Raw genomic sequence first — 15,253 nt, forward strand, 5'->3', positions numbered from 1 at the left:
GTGTAGAGTATGGGTTTCTAGTCCTGCCATAAATTACTGTAAGACCTTGAGCAAGATATTTGCCTTCTCTGAGACTGTTTCCTCATCCATAAAGTGAGAATTTATAATACCTACTTCACATAGTTGTTATAAAAATTAAATGATGTATAAGATTGTGAAAACAGCTAACACACAGCCTAGTGAGAATAAATGTTTGATAAGACTTTGTTTCCTTTTTTTCTGTTTATTCTCTTATCTATGCAAAGTATTTCGTGTCTGGCATTATTTATTCTCCTAATAACTCTAATGCTATGAAGCATAGTTTATCCCCATTTTACAAATAAGGAAAGAGGTTGAGTTATTTAGTCAAGGTTACACAGCTAGTTAATCACCTGGTGGGGCTCAGAATTCAATACTTTTGCCTCTTACTCTGGTGCGCTTTTGACCTACTACCATGGGGAATAATAGGGGTTTTTCTCTAGATAAGCTATTAAAATAGTTTAGAATAAAATGTATTCATTCAAGTCACTTTATTTATGGAAAACTGCTACTATTGAATTCCTTCTAGGAACTCGCAAACTATGTTAGTGGGAAATTTAAATTCAGAATTATCTATAAAAGCTAAGCTGAAACATGTAGTTTTGTAAATGATTTCTTAATTTCATATAGAAAACAGCCATCTTTTTGTTAAAGCTTTTTTTTTTTTTTTTTTTTGGTGTGATTCCCTCCTATTATATCTTACCTATTTATAAGCATAAACATTATTTCAAAGGCTATATCCTAACTAGATGTTTAAATAGTAGATTTGTCATTTCCCCAAATGGGCTGATTTATAAATTCAATTTTAGATCTGACATGAAGTCGTGTCAGCCTTCAGAGATGGAAATTACTGGTGGAATGAACTGGCAGTTGAATACCTGCACCTGTATGTCAACCATCTGGAATCCTATCCCTCCTGTCCCCAACATGGTAATATTTGTGATGTATTATTACCTTTTCTCTTTTTTGGTACATACATACAACATAGTAATTTGTGTTAGGGAAGTAGGTAGAGCAAGAAATGTTTTCTTTTTAATCAGTTGTATTGTGCTAAGTGTTGCAAGATGTTCTTGCTATCCTTCTTTTACTGATTTCTAGTTTAATTCCTTTATGGTCAGATAAAGTATTTTGCATGCTTTAAATACTTCGAAATTTGTTAAATTTTGATTTATGATGGAAGATATGGTCTATCTTGCTGACCATTTCATGAGCAATTGAAAACAAGTATATTCTGCTGCTCTTGGATGGAATGTTCTGTAAGTGTAAATTAGATCCTATTGGTTGATTGTGTTGTTCAGTTCTTCTGTATTTTTGCTGATTTAATGTGTAGTCATTGTGTTAGTTACTTAGAGAGGAGTATTAAGTCCCCAGCTATACTTGTGGATTCATCCATTTCTCCTTTCAGTCTGGCCAGGTTTTGCATCATGTAACTTGAAGCTCAGTTATTTGGTGCATGCGCATTTAGGATTGTTTTCTTGATTGATTGACCCTTTTATCAGTACATAATGTTCATCTTTATCCTTAGTTATTTTCTTTGCTCTGAAGTCTATTTTGTCTGATATTAATATAACAGCTTACCTTTGAAAAGTGTTTTCATAGTATATCTTTCTCCATTTTTTTTTAACTTTTAAGTTGCCTATGTCATTGCGCTTAAGTGTTTCCTGTCTTCAGTGTATAGTTGGGTTACTTTTTAAGTCCATTCTGACAATTTTTGTCTTTTATTTGGTGTATCTAGACAATTTGCATTTTATTTCATTATTTGTGTTTGTATTTAGTTCTACCTTTTTATAGTTGTTTTCTGCCTGTCCCTTCTGTTGTTGCTGTTCCTTTGTTTCATCTTTCCTGTGTTCCTTTGGGTTCTTTGAACATTTTTTAGTATTCTATTTTAATTTATATATTATAATCTGAAGTATAGCTTTGTATATTTTTTTCAGTATTTGCTCTAGCAATTAGAAAATACATACTTTTCAGTCCATTTAGAATCAGTATTTTAGTATTTCAATTGTAATGTAGAAACATTAACATCATGTAAGTTCCCTTATCTTCCTCCTTTTACGTTATGATTGTCTATACATACATTACATTGAAAAAAAACCCATTAGATGATCTTACGCTTTTTGCTGACAACCATCAAACATGTTTTATAGAACTCAAGAGTGGAAGAATAGCCTATTATACTTTCTCAGATATTTAGCACTTCTCTTGCTATTCTTTCAGTCCTGATATGCCAAGTTTGTTTCTGGTATCATTTCCCTTCTACCTGAAGAACATCCATTAGCAATTCTAGTATTAGCAATTCTGGCTATGAATTCTCTTATTTTTCCTTCATTTGAAAATGGTCTTATTTCACTTCTGTTCCTAAAGCAGTTTTCACTGGATGTAGAATTCTGGATTGATAGTTCTTTTTTTTTTCAGCACTTAAAAATGATCTACTTTATTCTGGCCCCCGTGGTTCTGATGAGAAAATCCATAGTCATCTGAATCATGGATATTGCATTTTTCTATGGCTGCTTTCAAGACTTTTTCTTTGTCTTTCATTTTCATAAGTTTGATTATTATTTGCTTTGGCATGGATTGGGGGGGTGGTTATTCTGTTCAGGTTTGTACAACTTCTTGAATCTGCATTTTTAAAACTTGGGAAGTTTTCTACAACTATTACTGCACTCATTCTCTTCCCCTTCTGAGAGTCTAATAACACAAATATTAGACCTTTAGATGTTGTCCCACTGGTCTCTGAGACTGATTTGTTCTTTTTAATCCCCCCCACCCCCCGTTTTTCAGAATGAATGATTTGTACTGGTCTATCTTTAAATTCACTGAATCTTTCTTTTTTCCTTCCATTAGGTGTTTTTATTTCAGTTATTATATTTTTCAGTTCTGAAGTTTCTATTTGACTTTTCTCTGTATCTTCTATTTCTTGCCTGACACTTTCTATTTAACTTTTGTTTCAAGAGTGTTCATAATTGCTCATTCAAGCATTTGTGTAATAGACACTTTGAAGTCTTTGTCAGATAATTCCAACATCTGTGTCATCTCATCATTACTGTCAGTTGATGGCCATTTCCTATGCAAGTTCAGATTTTCATGGTTCTTCATGTGCTAATTTTGGATTGCATCCTGGACGTTTTGACTGTTAATTTATAAGACTCAAGTTCTTGTTAAATTATGGAGAATGTTGATATTTGTGTTTTAGCAGGCATTTAACCTGGTTAGGTTTAAGCTGTACATTCAGCCCACTTCTCTGGCCCGTGGTTCCAGTGTCTGCTCAGTTCCCACAGCCTTTGCTCTCCTCTTTGGGTCTGTCCTGCGTGTGCTCCACTCAGTGGTCAGCCTGAGACCTGGGCTTTGGTGTCTCCACTGGCTTAGTATTTTCCAATTTCCTGGGACTCCCAGTATCTTTTCTCTGGCCAAAAACCCCATTCATTTCCCTGATTGAAATAAGTCAAGTTTCCAAGCAGTGGTAGGACAGAGAGAATTAGAAAAACATTTTTTTTTGTCCCTCCCTTCATGGAGCCACAGCTCCACCTAATGTAGAGTTCGTCTCACTCACATGTTTGGCTCTCTCAGTGTTCCTGTGCTGCCACTGTGGCCACTGCCTGTTCAGTGCTACTTCGAGTTCTGGTCTTCTTTCCTGATCTAACTGCTGACACTTACTTTTCAGAGTTTTCTGATAGCTGACCATGCATCTCATCCAGGTTTTATAGTTAGGTGTTCAGTGAGAGAGGAAGATTGTCTGTGCTTACTCAGTTTTAACTGCACTAGAATCCAATTTGTCTTTTAACCTGAGTTTAGTTACTATGTTTTTATGTGATTATGGATATATTTGGATATTTCTAGTATACGGTGTTTCACCCTATTTTTCTTTTTTCCCCTCTCATTTTTTGCCTTCTTTTGCAATGATTAAAATCTTTTTTCTCCTTTCATTTTTTTTTTTTTGCCTCTTACCTTCTAAGTTATACTCCATTGCTATCCTTTTTTTTTTTTGGTTACTGTACAGACAACAACATACATAATCACCAAACTCTCTGAAACCACATGAGGACTTCAGAAGATTTTATAAAACCCTGACCACACTCCCTGTTGATTTAATATGCTATTGTGGTAAAATATATGTAACATAAAATTTATCATCCTAACCATTTGAAGTGTATAATTCAGTGGCATTCAGATACATTCAAAATGTTGTATATCCATCACCACTGTGTGTTTCCAGAACTTTTTCATCACCTCAAACAGAAACTCTACTCGCTAAAAATTAACTTCCAATTCCTCCCACCCTCAGCCCCTGGTAACCACTTTTCTATTTTCTGTCTCTTTGAATTTCCCTCAATCAGTGGAATCATACAGTTTCTAGCTGTTTCTCATAGCATAATGTCTTCAAGATTCATCCATATTATAGCATTTATCAGAATTTTGTTCCCTTTTAGGGCTGTATAATATTCCATTGTATGGATGTACCACATTTGTTTATCTATTCATCCACTGATGGACACTTGGGTTGTATTCAGCTTTTGGCTATTGTGAATAATGCTTCTATGAACATTGGAGTGCAAATATCTATTTGAATCTCTGCTTTCAATTCTTTGAGCATATACCCAGAGGTAGAATTGCTGGATCGAATGATAATTCTGAATTTAATTTTTTGAGGAACCACCATACCATTTACCACAGTGGCTGAATCACTTTATATTCCCACCAGAAATGCATGAGTGTTCCAACTTCCCAACAACCTCACCAACATTTGTTATTCTCTGGATTTCTTTTTTATTTGTAATAGCCATCCTGTTGGGTGTGAAGTAGTGTCTTATAGTGGTTTGATTTCAATTTATTTAATGATTATTAATGTTGAGCATCTTTTCATGTGCTTATTTTCATTTGTGTACAGTCTTAGGAGAAATGTCTATTCAAAACCTTTGGCCATTTTTGAATTGGGTTGTTTGTTTTGTTGTTCAGTTGTAGGAGCTTTTTATATATTTTGGATATTAATCACTTATCAGATATATGATTAACAAATATTTTCTTCAGTTCTGTGGGTTGTCTTTTTACTGCCTTTATGGTGTCCTTTGATACACAGATTTTTAAAATTTTTGATGAAGTCCAGTGTATCTATTTGTTTTCTTTTGTTGTCCATACTTTTGGTGTCATATCCAAGAATTCATTGCCAAATCCAATGTCATGAAGATTTTCCCCTATGTTTTCCTCTAAGTTTTTTTTATAGATTTAGCTCTTAAGTTTAGGTGTTTAATCAATTTTGACTTAATTTTTGTATATAGTGTGAGATAAAGGTTTAACTTCATTCTTTTGCATATAGATATCCAGTTGCCTCAGCATTATTTGTTGAAAAGACTTTTCTTTCCCCATTGAATGATCTTGGCACCCTTGTAAAAAACCAACTGACTATATATGTGAGGGTTTTTTCTGGACGTGTCTTCTATTCCTCTGGTCGCCATGTCTCTCCTTATGCCAGTACCGCACTGTTTTGATTATTGTAGCTTTGTGACAACTTTTGAAATCAGGAAGTATGAGTCTTCTAACTTGGTTCTTATTTTTCAAGATTATTTTGGCTAGTTAGGGTCCTTTGAGATTCCATATGAATTTTAGGGTGAGTTTTTCTATTTCTGAAAAAAATTTATTGGGATTTTGATATGATTGCATTGAATCTGTGGATCACTTTGGGTAGTATGGTCAAATTAACAATACTAAATCTTCCAATCCACGGACATGGGATGTATCTCCACTTTCTTAGGTCTTTTTCTTTAATTCATTTCAGCAATATTTTGTAGTTTTCAGTGTATAAGTCTTTTGACTCCTTGGTTAAATTTATTCCAAGTATTGTATTCCTTTTGATGGTATTGTAAGTGGAATTGTTTCTTAATTTCTTTTTGGATTGGTCATTGCTAGTGTATTTAAATGTAATTGCTTTTTTATGTGATGATATTGTATCCTGTAACTTTGCTGAATTGATTCATTAATGTTAACACTTTTCTTGTGGAATCTTTAGAGTTTCTACATATAAGATCATGTCATCTGCAACCAGAGATAATTTTACTTATTCCTTTCCAATTTGGATGCCTTTCTTTTTCTTGCCTAATAGCTCTAGCTATATCTTAAACAGAAATGGTGGAAGTGGGCATTCTTGTTGTGTTCCTGATTTTAGTGGGAAAGCTTTCAGTCTTTCACCCTTGAGCATGATGTTAGCTTTGGTCTTTTCATATATAGTCTTTATTATGTTGAGGAAGTTCCCTTCTATTCCCAATTTATTGAGTGCTTTCATCATTAAATGGTGTTGAGTTTTGTCAAATACTTTCCTGCATCAATTGATATTATCATATTTTTTCCCTTCATTCTATTTATGGGGCATATTACATTGATTGGCTTTTCATATGTTGAAACTATCCTAGCATTCCAGGAATAAATCCCACTTGATCATGGTATATAATCCTTTCCATATGCTACTGTATTTGATTTGCTAGTATTTTGTTGAGGATTTTTGCCTCAATATTCATAAGGGATATTGGCCTATAGGGTTTTTTTTTGTTTTGTTTCGTTTTTTGTATTGGCTTTGGCTTTGGTATCAGGGTGATGCTGGCCTTGTAGAATGAATTAGGTAATGTTCCCTCCTCTTCAGTATATTGGAAGAATTGGTGTTAATTCTTCTTTTAATGTTTGGTAGAATTCACCAATGAAGCTATCTGGTCTGAGGCTTTTCTTTGTTGGGAGGTTTTTGATTACCAATTCAGTCTCCTTCCTAATTATAGATTTATTATCATATTTTCTGTTTCTTCATGAGTTGGTATCTTGTTTTGTTTAAATTACCACAAAACAGTGATACATTGTTTCATTGTTTTACAGAGTCAATGTTTGTTTAGATTTAACTACATTATTTGCCACTTTCTTTCTCATAATTTCTTACTATGTATTAGATCTCTGAATGGGATCACCTGAAGTACATCATTAAAATTTCTTTTAATAAGAGTGTATTTATTGCTGGCCAACTCAGTTTTTGTGTGGGTATCCCCTTCCAGTCTGACAGTTACTTCATTTTGGTACTCTAAAGATATCATTCCACTTTCTCCTGGCCTTCACCACCACCACCACTGACAAGTCAGCTTTCAGTCTAATTATTTTACCTCTGTAGGTGTGGTAGACAGAATAACATCCACTCGAATATTTCCATATCCTAATCCATGAAACCTGTGAATGTATTTCATTACATGACAAGGGGAATTAAGTTTGCAGATAAAATTAATGTTGTTAATCAAATGACCTTAAAATAGGGAGATTATTGTGGATTATCCACGTGGATCCAATATAATCACCAGGGTCCTTAAAAGTAAAAAATGGAGGCAAAAGAACCAGGGAAAGACATGTGATGATGGAAGCAAGGTCAGAGTAATGCCCTGTGGCTGACTTTAAAGATAGAGTAGGGGAGTCAGAAGCCAACTTGTATTGTTTAATCCACTAAATTTCAGGTAATTTGTTATGGCTTCAATAGAAAATGAATACAGCAGTTAATCTGAATTGCTTTATTCCTTTTAAGATTTTGTCTTTTTCCATTCTTAAGTCTCCCCAATATGTCTTCATGCGTCCAGCTTTTCAATCACTGTTTCCCTCCATGTCTGTTTTACACATACACATACACACACATGCACATACACCCATTCCAAGTGAACAGGTATATTTCCGAACACAGGAATTCCTATCTCCATTCTTGTTCCTTCCATCCTATGTTCACTCTTTATCTGCACCCTTCAATGTTCCTATATTTTTCCTTCACTCTGATATGATCTTGTGTCTTATTTCTGATGGCTCTTGCGTGTAATAGTTTGTATTTTTTGTTCTTGCATATAGTGTAAATATGTAACTTTCCAAGACTCACCTCAGCAAGAATCCAATAAATATTTCAGGGGAAAAAATTTTTATCTTTTTCAAATTAATTTTACCATGATGCATCTAGGGATAGAACCTGTCTTTTAACACCTCTCTCATGTTTCCCATCTCCTTAACTATGTGTGCTTCATTCTGAGTACTTTCTCCAAATTTATATTCTAGTTTACAAATTCTCTCTGCATCTCTGTCTAATTTGCCATTCATCCCATTCATTGAGAGTTTCTGTGTTTTTTTGTTTGCTTGTTGTTTTTATTTTGGTAAATTTTATTGAAACATAAAATTCATATAGGAAAGTGTACAAATGAATTTTCATGAAGTGAACATATCCATTTTCAAACAAGTCCTCCTGTCATTCAACCTTTCTGTTAAAGTTTTTATTTAATGAGTTGTGCTTTTTTAATTTCCAAGAATACATTCTCATTATCTGCTCTTTTTTCACAATATCCTGTCCATTTTTCATAAATACAATATTGCTCTATATCACTCTGAGACTAATAATTAGAAATTTAATGTTCTCTTCTGCTCACAGAGGTTTCTCTTTTTGCTTTTATTCTATTCACTTTTATAAGGTCACCTCAGTCCTCTTTTGTGTTGTTGGTTTTTCTTTGAACTTTATATAAATGGAATCATACTGTACATATTCTTTTGTGGCCTGCTTCCTTCAATCAGTATTATGTTGGTAAGATTCATTTATGTTAATGTGTAACATTTTATTGCATAGACATTTATATTAGACATGTACATGTATGTTGTTTCACGGTGTTTGCTATTATGAACACATTGCAAGAGTTTCACTAGAGAATCTACCTTGGAGTGGAACTGCTTGGCCATAGGGTTTAGGTTCACTAGGTAATTTTAAAGTGTTTTCAAAAAGGGCTGTAACAATGTGTACTCCCACCAGTGGTATAAGAGTGTTATCAATGTCATCAACACTTGACATTATTTTAATTATTTAATTAATATAAAATAATAGTGATGTTAATTTTTCATTAATATTTAAATAGGAATACTTACCTAAAATTAAAATATAAATAGTATAATTTAAAATGAGCCATTCTTTCAGGTGTTTAATGGTATCATGGTATGTTTTATTTTTGGTACGTGTCTAATTTATAATCTGGTTGAGCATTGTTTGATATATTTATTAACCATTAAGTTTTCTTTTTTGTGAAATATCTGTTCAAGCTTCCACTTATTTTTTGTTTGGTTATTTGTCTTTTTCTTATGGTTTTATGAGGTGAGACATGTAAACTGCTTAAAGTAGTGCCTAGGTCACAGTAGGTGCTCAATAAATATTAGCAGCATACTGCTGATGGTGACGATGACGATGATAATAGTGATTTGTGGCACAGTACTCCTCCCACTAGGATGTGAAACATAGACCATTAAATTACATCCCCTCAGTGCTAAGAGAGGGATATGAAAATAGGAAGGCAAGGAGAATAAGCATCCCCCCTAACCATAATGAAGCTTCTCATATGCTTCTCCCTTGACAGAATTTTTTAGACCCTTGCTACACTTTCTTATTCTTGTGCTTTCATGTGCATCTGACTCACCTGGGGGAGTTGCTAAAATGTAGCAGGTCTGGGATGGAGATTGAGACTTTGCATTTCTGGCAAGCTCCCAGCTTATATCGATACTTCTGGTCCAATGATCAGACTTTGAATAGCAGGGCTTAATGGTAAGTGCCGGTAATAGGGCACAAACAACAAGGATAGAAATTATTCATGATCCAGTTACCAATTTTGGCTCAGATGATATATATCAGAATGAAGAATTTTTTAATAGTGTAATTAGGAGCTAGAGGAGAAGAATACTTTGGAAAGATCAGAAACATTGGTATTAAAGATGTGTTTCTGCCTCTTTGTTCAGGTCCTTGTGGCCGAGCACTAGCACTCTGGGGTCAAAGTCTAAAGTCAAAGACTTGTCTCTTATGTTGTATTACCTAGTAATAAACAAAGAGATTAAGGCAAGGATTAAAGTTATGACTAGTATAGGCAAGGAGACTAAATCAGGGTTGGGAGGCAGCATAATTTGATGTTACATCAGTAGCACTAAATATATTACTTTTTTCCATCTGTTGTGATAAAAGCCAAAATATCTTCATTTTTTACCCATTCCCACTCTTAAGGGAACTTGAGCTACTGTGAACTCTGCTATGGCTTCCAAAGCAACATAGCAGTAATTGGAAGTCCTTAACCTCCTAAATCTGTCATGTTCCAGGAAAGATCATTGTCCCGACTGTAAATGGTTCACTATGTTTGTTCTCAATATTAAATACATAGCAGAAAGTATTCTGTATCTTATGATATCTCTTATTAAATACTAGTCAAAAATGTACTATATAGTAATTGACACTTTTCTTCAAGGTTCCACCTCCAATGGCCTATCCAGTGACTTCACAGCAAGTGCCTATGTATAGAATGGTAATAAAAACCAGTTTTATGATATAAAGAGTGGGAGATAAAGTTAAAACTCCCCATGATTTGCACTAACAGATAAAAAGCATGATAGGGATAATTTTAAATGGAAGGAGGAGAGATTGTAGAAGTGGACTAGTTAAGGGAAAGCTGTTCCAGAATTAATAGAGAATCCAAAATGGGAATAATCAATATATACATAATAGAGATTCAAGTATAATTTAGTGGAATTTAATAAGGCTGAATTTGTTCTTATTGTTCAAGACTTCCAATGGGAGAATTTAGACAGGTAGAATTCTATCTGGATTTTTTCTGGCTTTTTATCCAACCTTCTTCTAACTCATTTTTAGTTTGTTATTTCTGTTCTGCCTATTGGCAATGTTTTCATGATTTAAAAATTTTCTTTACTTAGTTAAAAATTGATTGAAATCACCAGTTCCCTTTTTATAGGTTCAGTGCATTACATAAATCTCATGTGCTATAATACAAGTAACCGGAACTCTAAAGTTGTTCAGTCCACACAGCCTCGCCACCGGTTCACTCGTGTTTTTGTTGTTGATGTCAATTTGGAAAAATGTTAAAAGTACAGGAAAAAAATAAAAATAAAAATGCAAGAAACTATAGAGGAAAACAAACATTCATGCTTCAGCACTGTGAATTACTAAATATTAACATTTTGTCATAGTTTTTCCTAGATCACTTTTAAATGAAATTTTACAAATAAAACTAAAGGCTCTTTGGCACACCCCTTGTCTCAGTCACCCTCGAACTCTCCAGAGACAATGACAATGATGAATTTTATGTATGGCCTTCCAGAACATTTTCATACTTTTACTAAAGAAAAACATGTAGTACTATTCTACATGGTTCTTAAAAATTGATTATAATTGGCATTATTTTATACTTAGGTTTTTGAGATCTGTTTAGATTGGTCCATTATAATGGCTCAGTGCTATTTCATACGTGAATATGCTACTGAAAAATTCCCTAAAAGAGTTATCTGTATGCTATGCCACTATTTCTTTCCCTCTCATTCTCTCTTTTTTTGAATTTTTTATTGAAATATAGTTGCTGTACAATAGTATACAAGTTACAGGTGTACAATGTGGTGATTCACAATGTTTAAAGGTTATACTCCACTTACAGTTATTATAAAATACTGGCTATATTCCCTGTGTTGTGCACTATGTACTTGTAGCTTATTTATTTTATACCTAATAGTTTGTACCTCTTGCTCCTCTACCTCTAACTTGTCCCTCCCCCTTCCCTCTCCCCACTGGTAGCCACTTGTGCATTCTGTGAGTAGGCTTCCTTTTTGTTATATTCACTACTTTGTTGAATTTCTCCCTCTCATTCTCTCCTGAACCTATTCCAGTAAGGATTCTGCCTGCCCTCATTGTTCTTATCTCAGTCACAAATGACCTCCAAATTATCATACTCCTTCCACTTTATGTGGCTCTGGGTCATCTTTTCCTTTTTCTTCTTTGGAGGTTTTTTTTTTTTTTTTTGAATGCACATATTTTTATGAGTTTTAGCTGAAAGAAAACAAAAATAAATAGTTTTAAAATATAATAGGTAAGAATGTAAAATAATGAAAGAATAGCCTAAGGACAGGCTGATTATTTTCTCCTTTTTTCCCCCACACATCTTCTTTTTTAAAACATAGCTTTTTTTTTGAAATTTAAAATTTCCTTAATATGTCTTTATTTGAATCTACAATGAACAATGTCCACAGTTACTGCCCTTTCTAATCTTTCTCTAATTGCTTTGTATTAGAACCACATTTTGCCCACTCCTAGCTTTCATGTGGACAGGTGCTCCCTGAGTGTGTTCTTAAGCTCCCTCCTTTACCCACTCTTCCCGAAGTGGGGGAGGGGGCTGTGTTTTGCCTGATTATTAATGTGGGAAGAATAATGATTGGCCTACAGCCTCTGGTCTAGAGCCAGCCTGCTGCACAGAGCAGAGTTCCCTCCACCCCTCCAGGTGGTCATTTGTGTGGGAGCTTTGCCTTATCAAGGTGGGCTTCACTGGTCCAGCCTGGTCTGTACCTTGCTGAGTAGGTCTACCTCATTCTGAAATCAGTACAAGTCTGGCTTGACAAGCAGCCCTGAAGATCCATTCCTCAATTTGGCCTCTATCTGGAATGAAGTCAAAAGTTTGTGCCCATCTGCCTTTTTTTTTCTTCTTGGGAGTCAGCTTCCTGTCAGAAGTATCCCTAATGATCTGCTCTGCCAGTCCTGTCCCTTTAGAAAGACTGATTTTTTTAGCACTGCCTTAGGTCTGTACATCCAATTCTGGGATTCTGAACAGGGAAGCATATCATGTCTGTCTGCATACCTGAGCACCATATGCCAATCTAGCCATTCAGTGATAAAGGGGATATTTCATTTTTGGTCTATCTTATTCCATGTTCTTTATCTCAATTAGTTCAGAATTCCTGTGGGATAAGTTTTGCGATTTACTGGGCCCCCTCAAGCCCCAACAGCCGCAGTCTTGACCAGTAAAATTAAGCAAGGAATGCCCCTGGAGAAAAATAAAAGACTGGGACTCCTGGCAAGGCCCTGATGTTTTTGTAGTGGTTTAACAAGTGGGACATTTTTATTTTAGCTGTTTGCAAAGGCTTCTATTGTTTCTTGTGCCTGTTTTTCACAGGAGTGGCGCTGGCTTTTATCTATTGTGTCCTGATCAGGAAGCTTTAAACAGCTCACCAAAAACTGTTTTTCTAGAATCAAAACTGAACATGCTAGTCTTTGGAAAACAGCAGGCCCACTGAAACTTTAGCAAATACGACCCTTAGTGTGCGGACTCTGACGACCGCAGGAGGTGCAGAGGGCCTGGTCACATTCCATCTCTTTGTAAATATTTCTGAAGTATATTCTGGTCTGAAGGAGGGGACAATAGAACATCTAGTTATATAGATTCCAGTGATTTAAGGCCATATGCCCTTGTTTTGACTTATGTCTCAACTTGTTCAAAATCCAGCAGAGGTGGAACGTGTATCTCTTTTCATCAAGCTATGGTTTTCCTTTCTTTTTTACTTTGGAGGTTTTTTTCAACAGCTTCTTCAGTGCCAGTTTCTCAGGTTTAGGGATGGAGGCTTTCTCTTTTTGTAACTGACATTTCCTTTCAGTTGACATTCTTGAAATGTAATATCTGCTCTAGAGGGGTTACTTGTCCTCTCAGTACTATTGTTTTAGGACAGCAATCACAGACTAATTAATTTTTCACTTTGTTTTCTTTTCCATTTGAATTCATAGCTTCCAACTCCATTGGGAGCTCCTTCCCTAATGGCACGTCAACCCATGATTTATACCCAACCGGGCTTAAGGACCAGCAATCCTTCCACTCCACCTACAAGAGATAAGGTATGTTTGAGCTGTTGTTCCTTAGGGCCTTGGTAGAGATTTGCAGTCATTGGAGGCAAGACCAGTGTTAGAACAGAGTTTTACAATATTTTGTGCACTGTTGGTCTCTCACAGAAGAAAAACTAATTCTAGCAGTTTCAGCATTGTAAAAAGACACAGAATATACAGACCTTGTCCTATAGAAACTGATGTTGTCAAACCTCAGCTGGGTTCTGATACCTATTCAGCAATAGTTTCATTTATTTATTCAACAAACACAACTGTGATCAGTGCTGGAAGAGGTGGGTAGCTCAGACTGGAGGTTTCAGGGACAGCTTTCCAGAGAAGTGATACCTAAGTTGAATACCAGGGCATTGAATATCAAATGGTAAGGAGGATTTCAACTAGTAGATGTATAGATGGTAGAACTTTAGAGCTAGAGGCAGAGAAAACATCTTGAGCCTAGAAGTGTAAGCTGTCAGTTGTAATATAGAGAGTACCTTTACAAGGTTTCTGCCTTCAATCTTCAGCCAATGTATTGGGTCCCCTGGTTCCTGAATGTCTGTTTCAGCAGGTCTGACAAATCTTCAACTATTAGATAATAAGAAGACTGACCAGAGTTTTGTGTAAAAATACTTGTCATTTATTTTATAACCACAAGAAAAAAGACATATAAATAATGAAAGATTTACATATCTGTCTTCCTTTCATGCAGGCAAAATTCCATGTAGAAGTACCAAAGCAAAAAGATTCAGAATCAGATGTGAAAACAAATGATGATCTCTCTGCAGCCTGAACTGAATCACCCCCATCTTCCAAGTAAAATAAACATTCATTTGGACATTCAATACTCTTGAGAGTCTTCAATTCAATGTTTTTGAGGTGATGCAGTCTTTCTCTTGTTTTACTAGTTATCCTTGAAATTTTACCAAAAACTTCAAAATTATCAAAAAATAAAGTTAATATCTTAATCTCCCCTCCCAAATAACACAAGGACCTTAGAACACTTTAAAACTACAAGGGCATTCTCTCCCAACTCACATATTATGATGGTCCAGTATTTTAGCCCTGTCCTATTTTGTTAGCCCCTCAGATTAGAAGTGTTAGTATTTATATAGAAACATTTTTGTTTAGATTTACCAGTGTTCACAAATTCTCTGTTCACCATCCCTTCTTGCATTGTAATAATTTCCCTCTTCCTGAAGTACATCTTTTAAAAGTTTATTTAGGGTACTTACGCTGGTGATAAACTCAGTTTTTGTTTATCTGAAAATATATTTTTCATACTCATTATTTTTAAACTAAATTTTAAATGGATACACACATAAACTCTATAAACATTCCTGTATGAGTCTTTTTGTGGACAAATGTGGGTCTATCTCTTGGGTAAATATGTAGGAGTAGAATGGCTGGGTCATAGAGTATGTGTTTATGTAAAATTAAAAGTGCTAAAAGTTGTCCAAAAATGACTGTATCACTTTATTCCAACAGCAGTGTATGATAATTCTAGGTACTCTGAATTCTGGCCTCAAATTACTGCCATCAGTATTTTAAATTTTGGCCATTCTAGTGGGTTTGTAA

General features: G+C 34.8%; 1 protein-coding gene across 1 annotated transcript in view; it reads left to right on the top strand.

The window, feature by feature from the left end:
• Nucleotides 1–14,514, top strand: part of LOC116661886 (phosphatidylinositol-binding clathrin assembly protein-like) — a 36,231-nt gene extending 21,717 nt beyond the window's left edge. The window contains exons 13-16 of the mRNA XM_032474709.1: nucleotides 828–948; nucleotides 10,278–10,334; nucleotides 13,586–13,693; nucleotides 14,388–14,514. Of these exons, the coding sequence (XP_032330600.1) occupies nucleotides 828–948; nucleotides 10,278–10,334; nucleotides 13,586–13,693; nucleotides 14,388–14,468 (367 nt within the window). The 3' untranslated portion in view covers nucleotides 14,469–14,514. The remainder of the gene's footprint in view (nucleotides 1–827; nucleotides 949–10,277; nucleotides 10,335–13,585; nucleotides 13,694–14,387) is intronic.
• The last annotated feature ends 739 nt before the right edge of the window (nucleotides 14,515–15,253 follow it).

Source organism: Camelus ferus, chromosome X (genome assembly GCF_009834535.1).
Source record: "Camelus ferus isolate YT-003-E chromosome X, BCGSAC_Cfer_1.0, whole genome shotgun sequence".
NCBI lineage: Eukaryota > Metazoa > Chordata > Mammalia > Artiodactyla > Camelidae > Camelus > Camelus ferus.